The sequence below is a fragment of the Bombyx mori genome, chromosome 20, assembly GCF_030269925.1.
Source record: "Bombyx mori chromosome 20, ASM3026992v2".
In the NCBI taxonomy this organism is placed as follows: domain Eukaryota; kingdom Metazoa; phylum Arthropoda; class Insecta; order Lepidoptera; family Bombycidae; genus Bombyx; species Bombyx mori.
Window position 1 is genome coordinate 6,188,513 of NC_085126.1, and position 20,543 is coordinate 6,209,055.

The following is a 20,543-nucleotide window of genomic DNA, read 5'->3' on the forward strand; positions in this document are numbered from 1 at the left end:
AAGATCAGTATCGCTTGAAAAGCTAGAAAAGGTCGCGACACAGCCGCCGCCCGCCCGCGGTGAAGCGATCAGCCGCGCGCCACGTGCGTCTTGTCGGTAGTTCTGCCCGCGGCTGCCAACGGCGACACGAGGTCGCTCGCGGCGCCGCCCTCATATATAATAACCAATTCCGTCATGTTCACTCCAAACATACGTTTTTTTATTGCATAAATGGGTGGAAGAGCTCTTTCTTTTATAGCTTAGATGAGTGGACGAGCTCATAGTCCACCTGGTGTTAAGTGGTTACTGGAGCCCATAGACATCCACAACGTAAATGCGCCACCCACCCATAAGTTCTAAGGTCTAAAGTATAGTTACAACGGCTGCCCCACCCTTCAAACCGAAACGCATTACTGTTTCACGGCAGTAATAGGCAGGGCGGTGATACCTACCCGCGCGGACTCACAAGAGGTCCTACCACCAGCAATTTACACAAATTATAATTTTGCGGGTTTCATTTTTATTACACGATCATTTCCGAATGAAGAAACTAAACTAGTCAAGAGGAGACTAAGCGCGTGCAGTCTGGAGGCAGCTGGCATCGCCGCCGGCCGCTGCCGGACGCTGCCATTCCGGTGTGACTCGGTCCTTAAGATACTAACGTATCTGTACTACATTTAGGTCGTCGTGAAGATCTACATTCCTCACATACCACGGTGCTCCGACGGCTATCCTGCAGAAACGGGATTGGTTGACCTGGATATTTTTTTCCTACCTATGCTGATAGCCTTGAGAGCCTATTTCAGCTTCGCCCTAACGCGTGAGCTCACGGGACTCAAACCGAAGTGTTGCTAACACTGACCCTCACAAGAGCAATGCTTCGCAGAATCTACCACCGGATCGGAATCGCGACCCACTGGGAAGATCCGGCGAGAAAATGTAGTATCTCTTTTCAGCTTAATATCTGAAAGTTCCCTCATTGACCTGGAAAAAATTGATGTGTACGGGCCGCGTGAGCGAACACACTTGCATAGGTCATGACAAAACGTATTAAGTTTTATAAAGCATCACCTTGTTACGAAGGTACAATTTACTTTGCTTGCAGATCATAGGGTAGAGTCGACCAAGTATGAACGCGGCTTCGGTCGCGTACTTACCTAATGTGAGGCTCGAATGTCATCGCCCTGCTTAAGCACATACCCTTAGAAGCCCGCGGTATGGGCTGGCTAAAGATTTTTATGGCGGGAATGAAGTTACTGCACCTAATTGATGACGAGAAATAATGCTTCGCAGAATCTACCACCGGATCGGAATCGCGACCCACTGGGAAGATCCGGCGAGAAAATGTAGTATCTCTTTTCAGCTTAATATCTGAAAGTTCCCTCATTGACCTGGAAAAAATTGATGTGTACGGGCCGCGTGAGCGAACACACTTGCATAGGTCATGACAAAACGTATTAAGTTTTATAAAGCATCACCTTGTTACGAAGGTACAATTTACTTTGCTTGCAGATCATAGGGTAGAGTCGACCAAGTATGAACGCGGCTTCGGTCGCGTACTTACCTAATGTGAGGCTCGAATGTCATCGCCCTGCTTAAGCACATACCCTTAGAAGCCCGCGGTATGGGCTGGCTAAAGATTTTTATGGCGGGAATGAAGTTACTGCACCTAATTGATGACGAGAAATGCGCCACGTAGGGCACCGGTGACCAACATGGCAGTCCAAGGGTTAAAAATTAGTTTGCACACCCAATAAAACATAACTACGTAATTACATCAAGTTTGCCAGCATCGAATTTTTTTTTTAATACACAGGCGGTTTATGGAATAAAAGAAACAATATCAAACTTTTATTTATTTTTATTATCTATATCCAATTGTAAAAGGGGGAACCAGTCACTCTATCACTCCGTGTCACTACGTAGCTACAGATCTCAGCCATTTACACATTTATAAAGAAAAAACATCAACCGAAATTACGTTTAAAAATTCACAAATACACATTTAATGTTGATTACAAACTAACTTAAACACTATTCGGTTTGAACAAAACGGGAGGCGTCATCACGTCAAAACAACATGTTTGGACGTTTTTTCTTCATAATAACGATAGTATTGGCGATAGAATAAGGACCGTACGCGATTCATACCAATGTATGTCTTGACGATACAAAACATTGATAGAAATCGTTGTTTTCAATGCGTTTTAAAACAGAGATGGTCGAACGGAAAGATCTGTGTTTGTAAACGCATTTATTAGCGTCTCGTTGTGCTCAAACCCGACTTATACGTTACTGCTCATCCACGGCAATGCGACGGCCACAAATATAAAAATGCAGTGAGAGCACCTACTTACTGTTGAAGCGGAACAAAGGGCTGTTTTGAAAACTAATGATCTGACAGTTACACGATCGTATTCGAAATTTAAATAATTCAACTGTCATTCGGCTCGTTTCTATTGTACTCGGAAAGATGTTTTTTTTTATTGCCCTTGTAGGCAAACGAGCATACGGCCCACCTGATGGTGAGTGGTCACCGTCGCCCATGGACTCCAGCAATGCCAGGGGCAGAGCCAAGCCGCTGCCTACCACCACCCGATTCTAGGTGGAGTTCATAGTCACCACAATCGAATGCCCCATCCCCACTCTAGGGACACAAGTTCCAACTTGAGGGTATCCGGTGTTACTCTATGAATGAACATAACAATTTTTGTGAGAAAATTATTTGTTGTCTTTCTGAAACGATACTACTTCTGGTAAATTTTTTACTTACATTACTTTACTATTCTATTGCACTATTTTCTTCATTCAATTAACAAGGCTCATTTGAACACAATGCTTAGTTATGCTAACTTATACCAACAAAAATGTACAATTTAGAAAAATCATTTTAATAATCAAATAATCAAAAATGCGTTTATTTGGCAAATACTTAATACTTTCCCACAAATTCGAGATGCACACAGGAAACAAAGTCTGAGCCATAACATTCCGTGTTACCAATATTAACAAGCTTCAAATGAGTCGACTATTATCAAAGCCGGCAATGTGACTTTTGGACAATTATTGGTAAATCAGAAAAACGAATTATTGACTTTGTATTCTATTGGCATTCACAAAACTCTTCTGAACGACATCTTAGATAAATAACAGGTTAACTATTAACCTTTATTTAATGCAGGTTTTGAACCGTATTCTTTGAAGGAGACGATTATATTCAAATCAATCTGTATTGACATATCAATAACATTTTTTTGTCCAAATGCACAGATTGCCACCTTTGATAATACACGACTCAAATAGAGTCCTGTTTATTTTAATGTGAATTTACAAACAGCCCTATTATGATAACCATGCAAATTATGTGTATTTATTTACACATCTTAAATTTACATCTTAATTCGATAGCTAGACAGACCTCTCGCGATAGTGTCAGACTGCGTGAAATATTCTAAATACGATGAAAAGGAAACCAAAGTTACTTCCGAAATTACAAACAGATTAAAAGATAAAACGCAATGTTTATCATTAAAATCAGACCGTAATAAGAAAATACAACTTTTACATTTAGTACAATTTTGAAAAATATCACTTTATCGTGTAAATTACATTATTATAATTTCTACTTTTTATTTAATTATGTAGTGGATTATTTTATGTCTTATACATATTCTTTATAATGACGTACAGTTACTGATATTTTATTCGTAATAACGAAGAAAAAAAAAACCATTTTTTGTCGTTTACGTCATGTTAATTTTACAAAAAAAAAAATTTTAGAAAAACAATTACTTTTCAACAAATTAAAAAAAAAAAACAGGCACAGTTAAAAATAAAGCATCCCTTACACATCTAAAATTGTTTAATTTTAAACTTAGTCTAAGGGAATTATATACCTATAACATAAAATTACAACCCATGCTGCGTCGAACTGAATACATAAAAAGTATTGTATTAAAAAAAATTAAAGTTCGTATCAACAAAAAAGAACGTTTAGAATTATAATGTGTAAAAACTGCGTCGACGCCAGTACGGGATCAATTAATCTAATTTTCGTTTGGAGTGGTGTTTCTTACTAGATGTGTAGGATGCGGCCGGGCTCGTCGCTCACGATGATATAAGCTGAAAATAACAGTCTTTAAGAATCCTCAATAATCATGTTATAAAATTAATTAAATACAGATCTCAATTTCGAAATTTTGTTTCATCAATATATCGAGCACAAGTTACAATATATGGGCCAATCAATACTCATAATCCAATAAAACAATTTGAAACTATATATATTTTAATTTATTGTAAATAAAATCCAATTTAAAGTGTTATTGGTACATGAAAAACAGTATTCAATTTATAAATGTATTTGTAAAACAAAAACTTGAGGAAAACATGCAAAATAAAATAAGCAAAAAAGTCTACCTTGTAAAGTAAAGCGGGTGTCTATCCGTTCCACTTCATTTTATTGTTTTTTTTTTTTTATTATTATTTTTAATTAAACTTTTATTTTCATAATATATTATTATTGTAATAATATATAACTATGTCCTTTATAAACTATAGGTATACTATGTAGACATCTACACTGCTCCCTTAACTCCTAACATCTTAAATACACTGCAACAAACAAAACAAAATAAAAATAAATAAAGTTTTCAAACATGCATATTATGTGGTAGCGAATGACATCTAGGTCATATGGAACAATTAAATTAAATATAGATTTATATGTTTAGCTATAATTCAAAAGACAATGAGTAAACCTTGTTCGGTTACCATAGAAACCTATTGTAACTGCAATAGCTCTGACCCAGCACTGTACGTTTATGATATAAACATGCAAAACAATAATAATTTGACAAAGTTTGAACGGTCGACAATAAAGCATGTGTGCCGTGCGTGTTACAGAGGTCGTGTAATATATATAATAATATAACTCTTTATTTAACACCACATGTACAGAAAAAACTTAAAAACAAATAATCAACGGTGACATATATTGGCGGCCTTATCGCTAAAAGCGATCTCCTCCAGGCAACCTTGCAGGGAGAGGAATTAGCGAACTGGACGGTGCTATATCATAATAAACTTAGATAAAAATATATACTTATATGTATACACATGTGAAAAATAAATACAATATAAGATAGACTTACATCGATTAAATACAAATAAATACTAAAAATATGCAAGTAAATACAAAAGAAGTAGCAACTTGTAGTTATATCGTAGGAGTCATATTATTGTGCAAGTTAGTGTGATTTTAATCTGAACTTGAAAATTTCCGGCGAGGACGATTGTTTGATGCTTAAAGATAGTGCATTCCATAAACGGACTGCTTCAACCGTAAAGGAATGGTCATAAAGTGACGACGTCCCGTGAGCCGGAAACTTCAGCATTAAATTCTGTACTGACCGACTTGACCGTGGCCTTGATGAAGTCCTTCTTGTGCGCGAGGTCAAAGTCCGGGTAGTGGCTGTAGACCTGCTTGCAAACAGTCTTCATAGTGATCTGCTCGAGGTTCGCGCCCTCCAGGATCTGCTTCACGTACTTCTTTATTTCTTCATCCTGTAAACGTCATATTTGAGGCCGTCAGCGTAAAAGTGGCCTAAGCATATTTTTTTTATTGCTTGGATGGATGGACGAGCTCACAGCCCACCTGGTTTTAAGTGGTTACTGCTGGAGCTCATGGACATCCACAACGTAAATGCGCCACCCACCTTAAGATATAAGTTCCAAGGTCTCAGTATAGTTACAACGGCTGCCCCAGCCTTCAAACCGAAACGCATTACTGCTTCACGGCAGAGATAGGCAGGGTGGTGGTACATACCCGCACGGACTCACATGAGGTCCTACCAGTAAGTACGGATATCATTAGAAAAATTGGTACCCGCCTGCGGGATTCGAACACCGTTGCATCGCTACATACGAATGCACCAGGCGACTTATCCTTTAAACTACGATGACTTGTTAAAATATCATAGTTAGTATGGAGATAAAGAGGTTTGAATTTACTCTTACACTGCTTCGTAAGCAGTAATGATACTCGGAAAATAATGTTTACAATCTGTTGTCTATGGGTAAAACTGGGGATAGGCCGGTTTTCCATCAAAATTTTAGGTTTTAAATAAATTGCAATATAAAAGCGCGAATATGAAAAATTGTGGGTTAGGCCACTTTTGCGCTGACGGCCCCATTTGTAGTTTTACAGGAACCTCGTATTCACTGAAGCTTTGATCTAAAATTGCTCCAGCTAGACTGGAAGATTTAGTACACTAGTTACCAGCACTAGTGATAAAATACGGACTATCTAATATGACTTATTGTAAACTAGTACGTAAAATTTGTACCAATTTTTCTAATGAAATAAGTACTCGACAAGTGTTTACGATTGACTTCCACAGTGAAGGAATAACGTGTAATAAAAATCAAACCCGCAAAATTATAGTTTGCGCAATGACTGGCGGTAGGACATCTTGTGAGCGCGCGCGGGTAGGTACCACCACCCGCCTATTTCTGCCGTGAAGCAGTAATGCGTTTAGGTTTGAAGGGTGGGGCAGCCGTTGTAACTATACTGAGACCATATAAGTTATATCTCAAGGTGCGTGGCGCATTTACGTTGTACACAAGCTCTAATAACCACTTAAGATCAGGTGGGCTGTGAGCTCGTCCACTCATCTAAACAATAAAATAATAATAAAAAAATGTTATTTTCAGATTACGATAAACACAGAAATAAAATCTTACAGTAGGCGGTCGTTTAGCCTTCTTGTCGGTCGGCGCGTCCGAGTCGTCTCCGCTCTCGTCGTCGCTGGCCTCCTCCTCGTCGTCATCCTCCTCGCTTCCGTCGCCAGACTCTTCGTCGGACGAAGCCTTCTTCCCCTTCTTGGCCGGTCGACCTGCTGCGGCTTTACCAGCTACCGCCTTCTTTTTAGCTAAATTAAGTATTTTTATTGTGGTTATAATTAAGAAAGATTGAACTATATTATTCTTCTAACAATTCATATGTTGTAAATAATAAAACGTATGTGAAATTTAAAAGTACTAACACGACCGCTACTAATAGGGGCAGGCGACTTTAGAAAAGTATGATCGCGTGAAGCGGTAAAGCGTTTTTTTTTTAGTATTTATTTATTTTTCATGTTTTAGTTGAATTTCAATTTTTTCATTATTTTTTTTAATATTGATTTGTCATCGGTCCTCGATAAATCTACAAAGTTTGAATAAAATCTGGTCGTTTAAAGTGGGTCAAAATCGCGTCTAAAGGAGTCAGTTACAAACATACATTCAAGTGAAGCTAATATAAAGCGTGTAAAAAAAGAAGTATTTTTAATATAGTATTCTAATATTTATATAAACTCATTACCAGGTGGCGTAGGTGCTTTCCGTTTTACGGGCGTTGCTTTAGAATTCTTTGCGACCGGACCCTTGCGTCCCTTAGCTACCACCGATGGCCGTCCTCGCTTCGCTTTAGGCTCCTACAAAACAAAACAAATCTATATTACCTTTCCTTATTCTGTCGCTTAATACGTCTAAGACAGGACACCCGTTGAAATCCATATTAAATATAGTAAATTCACTGATCAGTGTATTAAATGTTGGTTCAAACTTATTGACTATATTATATTAATTACTTCAGGTTATTTTGACATGAGTTCCGAAGTATTAAAGGAACTTCCCTACAATGTACAGCTGGTGAGATTTTGCTTGTAGTACGACCCCACCTGAATTTAATTTTACTGGTGGCGGTAGGACGTATTGTGAATTCGCACGGGTCGGTACCACCACCCTGCCTATTTCTGCCGTGAAGTAGTAATGCGTTTCGGTTTGAAGGGTGGGGCAGTTATTGTACTGTAAAAACGGAGACTTTATAACTCATGCCTCAAGGTTTACGTTATAGGTCAATGGGTTCCAGTAACCACTTAACATCAGGTGGGCCGTGAGCTCGCCCAAGTAACAAAGCAATAAAAAATAAATAAAAATAAAGCGATTACCTTAGCCGTAGAGTTTAAAGCACGTCCTACCACAAGTACCTAATATAATATAGAAATTTTACCTTCCAATAAAATTTGTATTATGTTTCCTAAGACGTCCGAAGTCCATTATGAGAGTACATCGTATGATTTCCACTGCAGGTCGCTAAATTTGACTACTTCCGTTTCCTAAGTCCCGCCTACAGCGCCCTCTATAACGTCTGGAACCGAACCAACAAGCAAAGACAAGCCGCCATATTTGTCATTGTTCGGCTCATAATGATGGATGTAGCCCCAGGAAGACATTATCTGGACTTCGGACGTCTTAGGAAACATAATACAAATTTTATTGGAAGGTAAAATTTCTATATTATGTGTTCCGTTTGACGTCCGAAGTCCATTATGAGAGACTGTTTGTTATCTCCTGGTGGCTTGTATTTGAAATAAAATAATATTTATTTAAAAAGCAACAATGTGACTTATTGTGTTTAATTAAGCAAAGCTTAAATTAAACACATAATTTAAATTAATTGAAAGTAACCGTATAATATTACCCACTTAATTCAAATCGACCTAATAAGATTTAGGACGAAAATACTGAGAAAGATTTCTCAGAATTTATATCAGTGTTTGATGCATTAATAATAAGTTTTTGATAAAACTTTCTAAAAGTATGCTCATGTTGTCAGTTAGCAAAATATCATTAATTTGGTAATTTCCTACCCAGTTTAAAGTTTTCACCACCGCTCTACAGCTTCCAACTGAGGCCTGAATACCTGAGTCTCCTAAAAGACTTTTAGCCAACTACTAATCCTCGCTGCAGTAGCTGGCTTAGTGGAGCCTTTAGTTGCTAAGAATAGATTACTAATATTCCCACTGGTTTGCTGTGTCATATTCACTAGATTGCGTAGCCAGTATACTGCATCGATGATCGATTGGTCAGGAGCAGCCACGAATGTCCAACTGGACTGTTGGTGTGAAGATCAATTAGTTTTCGACCCAAATATCGGTAATTTAGACGGTGCAGGCTTTGTCAAGGAAATAGATTTCAGTATGTTTCACTGTCGGGCTCGAAGCTATTTTTATATCCGATATAGTTTCACAAACGGACGCTGTATAACAGACTTATAAACTAGTATGGTCCGGTAGGAGAGACCATGAGATAAATACAGATAACAGAAAAATTTAGCTACATTTGCTAATTCGGGTACACGAGAATTAATACATTTTCTTGACAAAACCTTACCCCTTATTCCAAATAGGGGCGTATGTTCTTATCGTAGACTCTCTCCAGCACGATAATAGTAAGTTTCTCTCCTGCCGATGTCCATGTCCCTGTCAGCGTGTTCCACCCAAAATGAGCCAAGCTTCCAGGTGTAGATTGCTGACTTGGCCTGGCGGTAGCATTGTCAGTGTCCACCAGACTGATGTTCAGATCTCTGAGCTTCTTGAGTCGCTTGAGGGCAGGTGATTTCAGGTGTGGCCTCCACAGGGGCTTCTTGCACTTGGGTACCACTAGTATGTACCGACCTGAGGTTGAGTTGAGGTGATCCAGCACTCTGGATATCAGACAGCGGCGGAAACGGCCATCCTAGTCAGTAATGCCAAGATCTGCTGAACGCGTTGTAGAGGCGGGCGTTCGAGTTTTGCTTTGATGGGTAGACGAGCTCACAGCTCACCTGGTATTAAGTGGTCACTGGAGCCTATAGACGTCTAGAACGTAAATGCGCCATCCACCTTGAGATATAAGATCTAAGGTCTCAAGTATAGTTACAACAGCTGCCCCACCCTTCAAACCGAGACGCACCACTGCTTCAGGGCAAAATACCTACTCGCGCGGACTCACAAGAGGTCCTACCACGAGTTTCAATAAGTCTTGAGTAACAGTTTGTTGCCCGTGAGTGGTCCGAGACGCGAACAAGTTCCCCACAGGCTAAGAATAGCCTAGTGGTTGATTTTTCTGTGAGATACCACTCCAAGCCGCCGCGATTGCGTAAGAGGTGGTCGGCTTCAGTGTTGTACAGTCCCGGTAGGTGGTGAGGGAGAAGTACAACTTTGAGGTGGTCTATTAAGTTTAGCAATTTTCCAGTCAGATCTAGCAATTATCGTGACCGGGTTCCTCCCTCGTTCTTTATGTAGGAAAATTCTGTTCTTTATTTACAAGGGCTCCCCACTGAATGTCCGACGCGTCGGTGATGACGTGGTTCGTGGCCATTCTCTGTGGATGAATTGGTGTCCTCTGACTGACTTTCTCTAACCACCAATCCAGCTCTGTACGTACCTCGTCCGAATACTGCTTTGGTAAATGAGGATACCTCCTGAGCTTGTTGCTGTGGTACTGCAAGGACTCGGCAAAGCAACTTTCCCCGGTGGGTGATGAAAGTCGCAAAGTTGAGATATCCTAAGAGGCTTTGCGCCTGCTTTAGGTTCCAACCGCCGGCAGCAAATCGCACGAGCAAATTCTTGGGCAGGGACTATGTCTTGGATTTGGTGTCCCATACGATTCCCAGAAAGTCTATCAAGCTGTGTCATAACCGGTTGCTGAGATGGGTCGAAGAGTTCACAGCTTACCTGGTGCTAAGTGGTTACTGGAGGCCATATACATCTACAGCGTAAATGCCGCCACCAACCTTGAGATATGAGTTCTAAGGTCTCAGTATAGTTACTTGAGATTTCAACAAGTCTTTTGCCCTTGTAGGCAGACGAGCATACGGCTCACCTGAAGGTGAGTAGATACAGTCGCCCATGGACTTCAGCAACGCCAGGGGCAGAGCCAAGCCGCTGTCTACTGCTTAATTCTCTCCACAAGCCTCGTTTGGAGAAGGACATGTCACAGTGCTCGGGAAACACCGTGGAGGGAGCTCGTTCCATAGCCAGATGGTACGTGGCAAAAAAGACCTCTGGAAACGCACTGTCAATGAACGCAGCGGTTCCAGATAATATGGATGAGCTCTGCTCCGATGGCGGGAGGTGTTCTGCCCTGGTGTATAAGCAGATAACCACTAATCGCAGACCCTTCTGGCGAAGTATTTCGGCTATTCAGTTTGTGATTGAAGCAAAAATCCGCGGTGGTGCAGCTAAGCCATATCATCTAAAGTAGACGACCCTGATAACTGATCCCGACAGACATATCATCTAAAGTAGACGACCCTGATAACTGATCTCGAGAAACCTCATTGATAGATGATAATAGGCCTGGCTCAAATCCAGTTTGACATTCCAATCTGTTATAAACATTGGGAACTCTTTTATGGTGGAAAAGGTGAAAACGACTGTTTTATGTACTTGTTCAATGCCTTGAGGTTGAAAATTGTTCGATTTTTTATTGGTCTTGGGAAGTATGAAAAGAGGAAATATGAAAGACGGTGTCGGGGGTGCCGGTTCTAAAACTCTATTGAATTAAATTTAGGATTTTGATTGACATCAAGTTATTATTAATTTCAATATTACGTTTGGTGGATCGAGTCCAGGTGTTTCGATATAGTTTAGACATCCACCTGAAAATGCTGTTAAGTAATTTATTTTTATTTCCTGATTTTCGTTCCACTTTGTACTTGTTCCCCCCTCCCCCCGTTTTTCTTGCTGAGGAATTATTTGGATAACATCGCTCAGAATATCTGTTTTCGGCCTCTTTAGATGTATTGGAATGTGGCCTAGCTCGACATGGCTTTGCATTGGCAGTACAAGCCGAGGGTTCCGGCGATGCGGGCCGGATGCGAGTAGCAGATGGTGCCGCTTTTGTAATTTATCAATACCACCAATTTTCTGTATATATGCCAATAATAAGTTGGGGTTAAACATATAATCACAAGAAGATATTTTCTCTACATCTTCCCTGATATATCTATCCTTCAATTTCTTTAAGAGGTATCTACGACGCTATCGTATAACCTCGGCTCGCTTACCGAAAATTATTTGAAGGATATCGTTAGAAACTTTTATAGGCGAAATCGTTACCGAATAGCGGTTTAAGCTTTTCGTAAATGATTAAGCTGAACATTCGCTGAATTTGACCAGTCGGCAAGGTTTTGTATGGCAGTATAACGCATTCGTTCTGTGCTAAAAGAGCATTAGATAACGCAGGAAAAAAATATTTTTTTTTTTTTTTTTGAACCTCTGATTAGCGCACCGCGTTCCAAGTCGGCTAGTCAAATCTTTGCATATCTAGTTCTTTTATAGAAACGCTCAAATTTCAAAACCTACCCGCTTCTGGTAACGGACGGTCTGGTGGTGGACGTAAATCGTCGTTGTCTAATTTCGATTAGAAGTTGAAACCAGATCAGACATTATTATTATAAGATGTTGGTATTTGTAAGTGTAAAGGCGGGACCACTGGTGCACGACCAGCAATAGCATGATTCGAAGTTAAAATATTATTCACATGACTCACCCATTATTGCGACAGTAAGTCAAACCTTTTATTCAGATCTCGCAACCAGTCACGCTTTCGAAGTTTTCTTGCTGGTCCCTCATTTTATTTTCCGACGAACCCGAAAAAATATCCGAAGAAATCGAAGAACTATCCTCACTTAAATTTTACTTTGAAAAGGCACGATAACCTCGTCACTCATTGTAGAGCCTTGGAAGTTTCACGAAACGGAAGATAATCATAACACTTGTTTGAAACAAACTTTCTACTTCAAATCTCGAAAGTTGCTTATAACATTTTAAATTATTAACTTCTTAAAATATTAACGACTGCACGTGGGAAAAAACGACGCAACAATGACAAATATGGCGGCTTGTCTTTGCTTGTTGGTTCGGTTCCAGACGTTATAGAGGGCGCTGTAGGCGGGACTTAGGAAACGGAAGTAGTCAAATTTAGCGACCTGCAGTGGAAATCATACGATGTACTCTCATAATGGACTTCGGACGTCAAACGGAACACATAATATGGATTTATGGGCATAATTATAGAATTCCGCCTGCAAAGTTATCTTTCTGATCGTATAGTGCTGATAAACATATACAAAAGCCCCTTACATCTGATTCCTCTCCGTCGCTACCGGACTCTGCGTCGCTTTCACTCTCAGATTTTTCACTTTCCTCGTCGCTTTCGGACTTTGCTCGTCTGCCGCGACTCGGTTTAGCCTGCTGCTTATAAACAAATTTAATTGTTAAAAAATTATAAGTGTGTATTAAAAACGCCTTGTTTTCGAAAGCGAAGAAATGGTACCACTTACTATGTTAGAGAGTTAGTTATACAAAGTACGGATGGCGTCAAGAGCATATAATATAGATTGGGTGAAGAAGTTTTCCGTCAGATCACAACTGATTCCACTTATAGTTAACAACTATTATGTTATCTATACTGAATGAAATTATCTTTTTATGATTGAGTGAAGTTTTTCGGTTTAAGTTCACATTTATAATTTATTTATTTATAAATTGTTTTTTTCGACAAGTTTTCTAAATGTGTATTTTAATTTTTTTTTAATTCATGTCATTAATTGATTTAGCGGTAAATTGCACAGTATTAAAATTCCGACAAATAACATAAGCTGTTAAGTATTCGAACTATCGGAATTCTTAAAATGAATATAACTAAACGAAATAAAAAAATATTATATTAAATTATTATAATTTTTTTGGCTTGCTGAAACCGAAGAAGTCGACTGACCTTTTGGCGGGAATGCGAGGAGCAAAGTTTTATGAATTATTTATTTTGTAAATTTACTGTTTCTTCAGGTTTCAACGTGTAATAATGGTGGTTAATTGACCCTTATCATTTTTGGAAGTGCACAAATGTGGTAAAATGAAACAAAGACGCTGGACATTGCTTCTTAAAAAATTCAATGGAATCTAGTAAATAACCATTATTTTGCTGAAAGTTTTTCATCCCATCTCGTTTCTAAATGAAAAATGAAAATTTCATCCGAATTGATTAAAGTATCAAATTAATCAACTTCCTTTCATTTCGCTTCATTTAATTTTTCATATACCGGCGTTTATATATGTGGTACAAGAAGCGAATTGCCATAGTTAAAAAAAGAAGAAGTAATCGACTGAGTTCTCACGTCAAGTTAACACTTGTTTTACTTCCTAAAACACTAATGGATCCTGTACCAAAGAGAGTCCTGACTAGAGAGGCTAACCTTTCCTTTCTTCCCCTTGCTGCTGCCCTTCTTGGAGGACCGTTTGGTGGGTTTCCCGGCGGATCGTCTCCGCGGCGCACGTTTCTTCGCGACACCCTCACCGGCTTCAGGATCAAAGTCCGAATCCGCCTCCTCCGAGCCACTCGGGTTGAATGAACCCTACATACATAAGTTTTTTTTTAATTATATCAAAACTATCTAAGACAAAAGATTAAGGTATGATAACATACCAATTATCTGATTACACATTCAGCAGTATTATGAATGTCCTCCCGATATATAGATATAGTGAAGTTATCAGTATTTTTGCTTGTAAAAACTTAATATTTTGACAAAATAACTTGAACAACTTATCTTAAGCACAATATAATTATATTACTATTTCAAAATAATTATTTTGAAATAGTAATATCAATATATAATAGTAGTTATAGTCAAAATAATTATTTTGAAATAGTAATATCAATATATAATAGTAGTTATAGTCAAAATAATTATTTTGAAATAGTAATATAATTGTTTTTAGTCACAATGAACGATTCTTGCATCTGTAAATTAAATATACCAATCAATGAGTACTATAAAATGTATTAAACTTACGTCTGAATCTTCGGAACCTTCTTTAGTGGGCTTCGGCCCTTTGACTTTCGGTTCTGGATCAGTTTCATATTCTTCATCAGAGTAACCTAAAAATACAATTTTCATTACAATGTGTAGCTTATAAATAAAAAAAATAGATTACATTTTGCAAAATAATGAACAAGTTATGTAGTCTTCATTACAAATCATCATCATCATCATCATTATTATCCTGCCCTTCTTCCAGTCACCTGGGGTTGGCGCAACATGTTTTTTCCTTCCATACTCTTCTATCATATACCATTTCATCGCTCTTACCCATATCGTCTTTCACGCAATCCATCCATTTCTTCTTAGGTCTACTTCTTCCGCTATATCCTTCCACATTCATAGGTAACATAAATATATAGCCTAAAAAATTTATCGCGCGTTTCACTTCACAGAGACATAGATAGATAGGATTAGTTACCTCTGTTATGCACCTTGACGGCGGCGGACCTCCGGGGCCGGCCGCCGGGCGTGGAGGTGGGGGCGGGCGGGGGCCGCGCCACGCCGCGCGCGTGCGGACTGTTGGCGGTGGGCTGCTGCAGGAACCCCACCAGCCGCCCCGCCAGCTCCGACGCCGACCCTGTGCACACACTCGGCATATACTACATGTACGACTATCGTCAGTAAATAACGACGCCAAATCCATTCACTCGTTTGATGAAACCAATTGGAAGACACCTATTATTATTAATTTAATATCAGAATTCTTCACACATCTATCAAGAACATGAAGACCTTCAAGAAACAGTTTTTTTATTATCTTTTTATTTTTTTTAATTACTTCAAGATTCCTTTTTTGTAATTTTCCTATTTACCAATAATAGAAAATAAATTTTAAATTCGTAGAATTTATAATGCAACTGCAAAAAAAACGTCGGTTTTCGCGTTTCGTAGACATAATTAAAACTACTCTTACTATTTAATTTAGGGTTTTTAGTGCATTACATTATTTTCTTATTATTTCAGTTAAAAATGAAACGTAAAGATCTAGAAATATTTAATACTTAGACGTCCGCGACCACGATAACTGTAAAATATTTAAAACGTAATGACAATAAAAACGCTAAATTAAACAGTAAAAGTAGTTTTAATCATGAAAAGATTTCCCTGTCATGACATGTCACAACAATGGTCAATGCGAGCAGAGATCACTATTTATCGTAGGTCGTTACCTATAAGATAAAGGACGATCTACAAACCTACCAAAACAATGAACTACAAGATGTAGGTAAGGTCAAACTTGATATCAAAGCACATACATTTTACCAGCCCTTTGTTGTAAATAGTACCAGTTTTACGGAAGGTTTAAGGAAACCGTTTCGCAATTCGAAAAGATTACCGTTTATAAAATCGCGTCAACTACTTTATAGCAACAGACGTATGATTTCTAATAAAAACTAATTATTGTCCTCTGTGCGTATCTAAACCGATTTTGATCGTAGTGCGACTCGGTCTTACAAGTTATAGATTTAGAAAATTCATTCGTTTCGTGACCCGCAATCGGAAATCTCACTGTGGTAGAAGAAGCATTGAATGAAGTGCAAAAACATTTTATTATTATTGACTTATCAAACACAAATACTTCTTGTCTTCTTGTCGCGTCTTCGTTTTTAGGATAATACTCATAATATCTTAATGTTACAACATTCCATTTTGTACAAAGCAAACATTTATTCTCAACAATCACAAACGAAATAATATACAAAATTACAATTCTGATTAGAATCAAAACTTGTATAATTCTAGTTTACTATTTACTAGAATCACTTTTCGTTCTCAGCGAATAATAAGATTATATATAAGGCTTCCTTGGAAAACTATCTTTATAATCATCATTTGTTTCATGTGTTATCAAAAAAACTAACCTTTTTTATCCAAATCAAGCATTTCGCACATTGTACGCAACTGTTTGGGTTCCATCTTGGTGGTCTCCTCCAGTTTAGCCTTGTAGTCGGACGAGCCGATTGCCCATTCGTAGCCTTTGAACTTCTTGATGTTGCGTTTAACATTACGATCCAGGCAAAGTTGCTGCACAGAAAGTTACTCATTAATTTAACTAACATTAATTAATGTAATTAGCATTTCTATGTAAGTATATAAGCTTTGACACACAATGTGTTTAATTCAGTAATCATATTATTATGTTTCGATTCAACAACAGTGTTCAACAATATTTTTCTTTTGGTAAATTTGAATTAAAAACTATTTTGTAAAAAAAGCGTGGGGTGCATAATATCAATAATTATAAATATTTTATGAACAGATATGAGCAGAAGGGTTATTTTAATAATATCATGAAAAGCACCCCCCACGCTTTTTTACAATAAAATCATTTTTTCTTAACTATTTTTATTTCATATTTATTAAAATTTATTTTCTATTTTTTAGTTGGATTTTCTATAAAAGCGTATTTTCTTAGTTTTTTTAAACTATTATTTATTTTTCATGTTTTAGTTGAATTAAATATTGAATTGACATCGGTCCTTAATAAGTATACCAAATTTCGAGTTAATCTGACGTTTTGAACGGGGACAAAATCATGTTCAAAGATTCCGTTACATACTAGCATACACACGTCTGAAGCTAATAAAAGCGTATTAAAAATGACAGCTCACCCCATACAAATACTGATGTAGTAGTTTCTGATCTTGGGTCTTGAATCGCGACAACGATACTTCCACATTGCTGATGTGCCCGAGCGGGATACCTTTTCCAGCGGGTAGCGGTACCGGCGGCTCCGTAGGCTAATAACATTTTTAACAATTTGTACAAGCCTAAATCACAACTAATTCAACTTTTAATATGTAACATGCCAAAACAGATAAAGTATATTTGTTTTACCATTTCAACAGATGAATTTAGGAAAGCTGTACTAAAGTTTATTCTGTATCTACTACCAAAATATGCTGTTAACTATTTTAACCATTTAGGCAGGTAATGAGTTCTTGAAATGAGATGATACAAATGTATAGAGAATGCACACGAACCTCTCTCTTGGGCTTGGGTTTAGGAGCTTCCTCCTCCTCTTCTTCCTCTTCCTCCTCCTCTTCTTCGTCCTCTTCACCTTCATCATCATCACCTTCATCGTCATCGCCCTTTGCTTTTTTTGCCGGCTTCTTCACTCTGCAACAAAAAAGACATTGACTAAATTTTTCTTGAATATTGCAAAAATATATATTAAAGTATGCATGAATAATTCAATTTTTTAAGTATGATAACAGTACTGGTAAATTGAAAACTTTTTGATGTAGGATGGGATTAACTGTCGAATCAAACATAAAGAAAATGATATCACTGACATTTTTGTTGGAACTTCCGAGCTGGATACTGGATAGACTTTCTCTGCTCTGTACACACTCCATACTTCAACAGTGAGCTTTGTCATACAACAGTTCTTAATAGTATTTGCTTTAGTGTATACAGTAATTTGAATAATGGAATAAGAAACATCACACGCCTCAATGTTATAAGACCAGCTCTGTGACCAGTAAGTCTTACTATACTACAACTATATGAACACTACAGTAGAGCAGTATTTATTTATTTGACAATTTCTTTTGTTTTCATAACTTTCACATGGATCGATCATCAGTACATTTTGCTAATTAATATGTCTCTTGTCAATCAATATACATTCGTTTAATACAAAGTACTCACTTATCCTTGGTTTTCTTGTCCTCCTTTTCATCATCTTCATCTCCTTCCTCTGGCTCCTCCTCCTCCTCTTCCTCTTCCTCTTCTTCGTCATCCTCGTCTTCTTCCTCAGTATCCTACTCATACGAATTTCATTAATTAAATTCTTAGTAGCAAGCAAAATTACAAAATCAATTTATTGCAGAAAACTGCATGTTCCAATTATGAGTTTTTAAACATTGTGATAGAGATACCACCTTTTACTAGTGGCAGGACCTCTTGTGAGTTCGCACGGATAGGAACCACCACACTGCTTATTTCTGCCGTGAAGCAGTAATGCGTTTCGGCTTGAAGGGTGGGGCAGCCGTTGTGACTATACCGAGACCTTAGAACGTATATATATCTCAAGGTGGGTGGCGCATTTGCGTTGTAGATGTCTATGAGCTCCAGTAACCACTTAACACCAGGTGGGCTGTGAGCTCATTTACCCATTTAAGCAATAAAAAAAAAAGAGGAACTACTAACATTAGCTTCATTTTATTGCTGATAAAAATCTAAAAAAAGATAAAAAAAAAGATAAAAAATAAATTTATGGATATTCTAGATATCTCATAATTTTATAGCGTTCATAGAAAACGGAGGATTCTGTGAAAATGTCCTTTATCAATTCAATCAAAGCCGTATTCCATACGAGTTCTAGGCTCTGTCCGTTCTGTTCCCATAAGACAACATTACTATCACTACGGATTAAAATGCACTATTCGACAAAGTTGAGTGATCGTGAATAATGTACCTCTTTCTTAGGTTTCTTCTTAGGGGGCGCTTTCTTTGCGCCCTTATCATTACTCTTCACATCGTCTTTTTCATCTTCATCGTGTGTCTCACCATTCTCCTCCTAAACACAATTTTTTAAATTTTAATCAAAATAATCTACGCTAGCAGTTACTGGCTGAGATTAGTTGCCGTTATGATGTATGCAGATCTTACCTAACTCCTATACTCAAACGCTAATATTCAGCTCTACCAATTATTTTTGTTAATATTATATCAAAAGCCAACAAATATGCTTATGCAAATGCGTATTTATTCTACAATTCCCGAAACCTAAAAAGGAACAATGTGATCCTGTAACTTATATATGTATACATAAAAAGGAAGACACAACAGTTCTGTTTCAGATTCTTCTCTGTCTGTCAACCTATTTTCTTTTTTTGTAGTGGCTATACACGAGTTGTTGGTGTTATCAATGAAAAAATTGGAAACAGTTACCATTTCTTTCCACCTTTAAAAAACGAAATGTCAATAACAAAATGAAAGAGGAAATGTATAATAATTAGTATAAAATGAATCTCTTGACGTGTCTGATGTCAGTGACTTGTCGGATTTCGACCAGTGGTCAAACACTACCCACTTAACACTAGTAAGCGTAAAACGATATATGTACATTTGCTGAACTAGGTATAAATAGTGTTGTAACATTTTAAATAACTATAAAGCTGAAGAGTTTGTTTGTTTGAACGCGCTAATCTCAGGAACTACTGGTCCGATTTGAAATTCTTTCAGTGTTAGATAAGCCCATTTATTGAGGAAGGCCATAGGCTATATAACTTCAGGCTAAGACTAATACAAGCGGAGCACCAATAAAGAATGTTTCAAAATCGGGTTTAGAAACGGTTAAAGTTTCGCTAAAATAATATATGACAGAATTGTTTCCCTTTAAAAGATCTAAAAAAAAACCGCCACAGCATATGGGCTGGCTCACTATAACGTTTTTTATGCTAAACAAATTTGTTCTAAAATAAAGCATTATTTGTGAATTATTCCACGCGGACGAAGTCGCTGGCAAAAGCTAGTACTTTATATTTCGTAAGCCCCAATTTTAAGCCAGCTGACATCAGCTGGTTTTGTGGAATGCAAAAATCATTGTTACAACAATTTTCCAATTACAATCAATTTTGATTTTTGCATACTGTGCATTCACTTCATTTGCTCCACAACCTGTGTCAAGTATCATACCTAAAATGTCCGACATATCCATTTTTACATTTTTCAATCAAAAATAATATTTGTATATACATTTTGCATAACATTAACGTATTACTAAATATTCACTGCATCCGGTTCATAACAACATTTGATGCTTGTTACTTCCTCATTCACATTTCTTTAGTGAAAGTTGTCTCTTAAAGAATTTCGCCGGTACACATTTATTACTTGACCAAATATTATTACCTAGCTC

The 20,543-nt window shown here is 37.6% G+C and overlaps 1 protein-coding gene and 1 long non-coding RNA gene across 6 annotated transcripts in view; one reads left to right on the forward strand and one right to left on the reverse strand.

Moving 5' to 3' along the window:
- Positions 1-1,460: 1,460 nt before the first annotated feature.
- Positions 1,461-5,524, forward strand: LOC134200752 (uncharacterized). Its single transcript, XR_009975799.1, has 2 exons — positions 1,461-3,002; positions 3,283-5,524. It is a non-coding gene; the product is annotated as an uncharacterized LOC134200752 (long non-coding RNA).
- The window catches only part of LOC101736883 (protein DEK), a 28,622-nt gene continuing 9,901 nt past the window's right edge, over positions 1,823-20,543 (reverse strand). For 2 of the 5 annotated variants that reach the window (XM_021347417.3, XM_021347419.3), the window contains exons 4-16: positions 19,098-19,199; positions 18,329-18,441; positions 17,659-17,794; positions 17,287-17,415; positions 16,537-16,699; positions 15,093-15,251; positions 14,645-14,730; positions 14,045-14,203; positions 12,933-13,043; positions 7,343-7,454; positions 6,724-6,911; positions 5,392-5,544; positions 1,823-4,101 (exon numbers count right to left, since the gene is read on the reverse strand). In XM_021347417.3, coding sequence (XP_021203092.2) covers positions 4,087-4,101; positions 5,392-5,544; positions 6,724-6,911; positions 7,343-7,454; positions 12,933-13,043; positions 14,045-14,203; positions 14,645-14,730; positions 15,093-15,251; positions 16,537-16,699; positions 17,287-17,415; positions 17,659-17,794; positions 18,329-18,441; positions 19,098-19,199 — 1,626 coding nt within the window. In that variant the 3' untranslated portion in view covers positions 1,823-4,086. Of the gene's footprint in view, positions 4,102-4,249; positions 4,594-5,391; positions 5,545-6,723; positions 6,912-7,342; positions 7,455-12,932; positions 13,044-14,044; positions 14,204-14,644; positions 14,731-15,092; positions 15,252-16,536; positions 16,700-17,286; positions 17,416-17,658; positions 17,795-18,328; positions 18,442-19,097; positions 19,200-20,543 lie in introns of those variants that run through there. The other 3 variants (XM_021347418.3, XM_062674360.1, XM_062674359.1) reach the window with 3 other exon arrangements.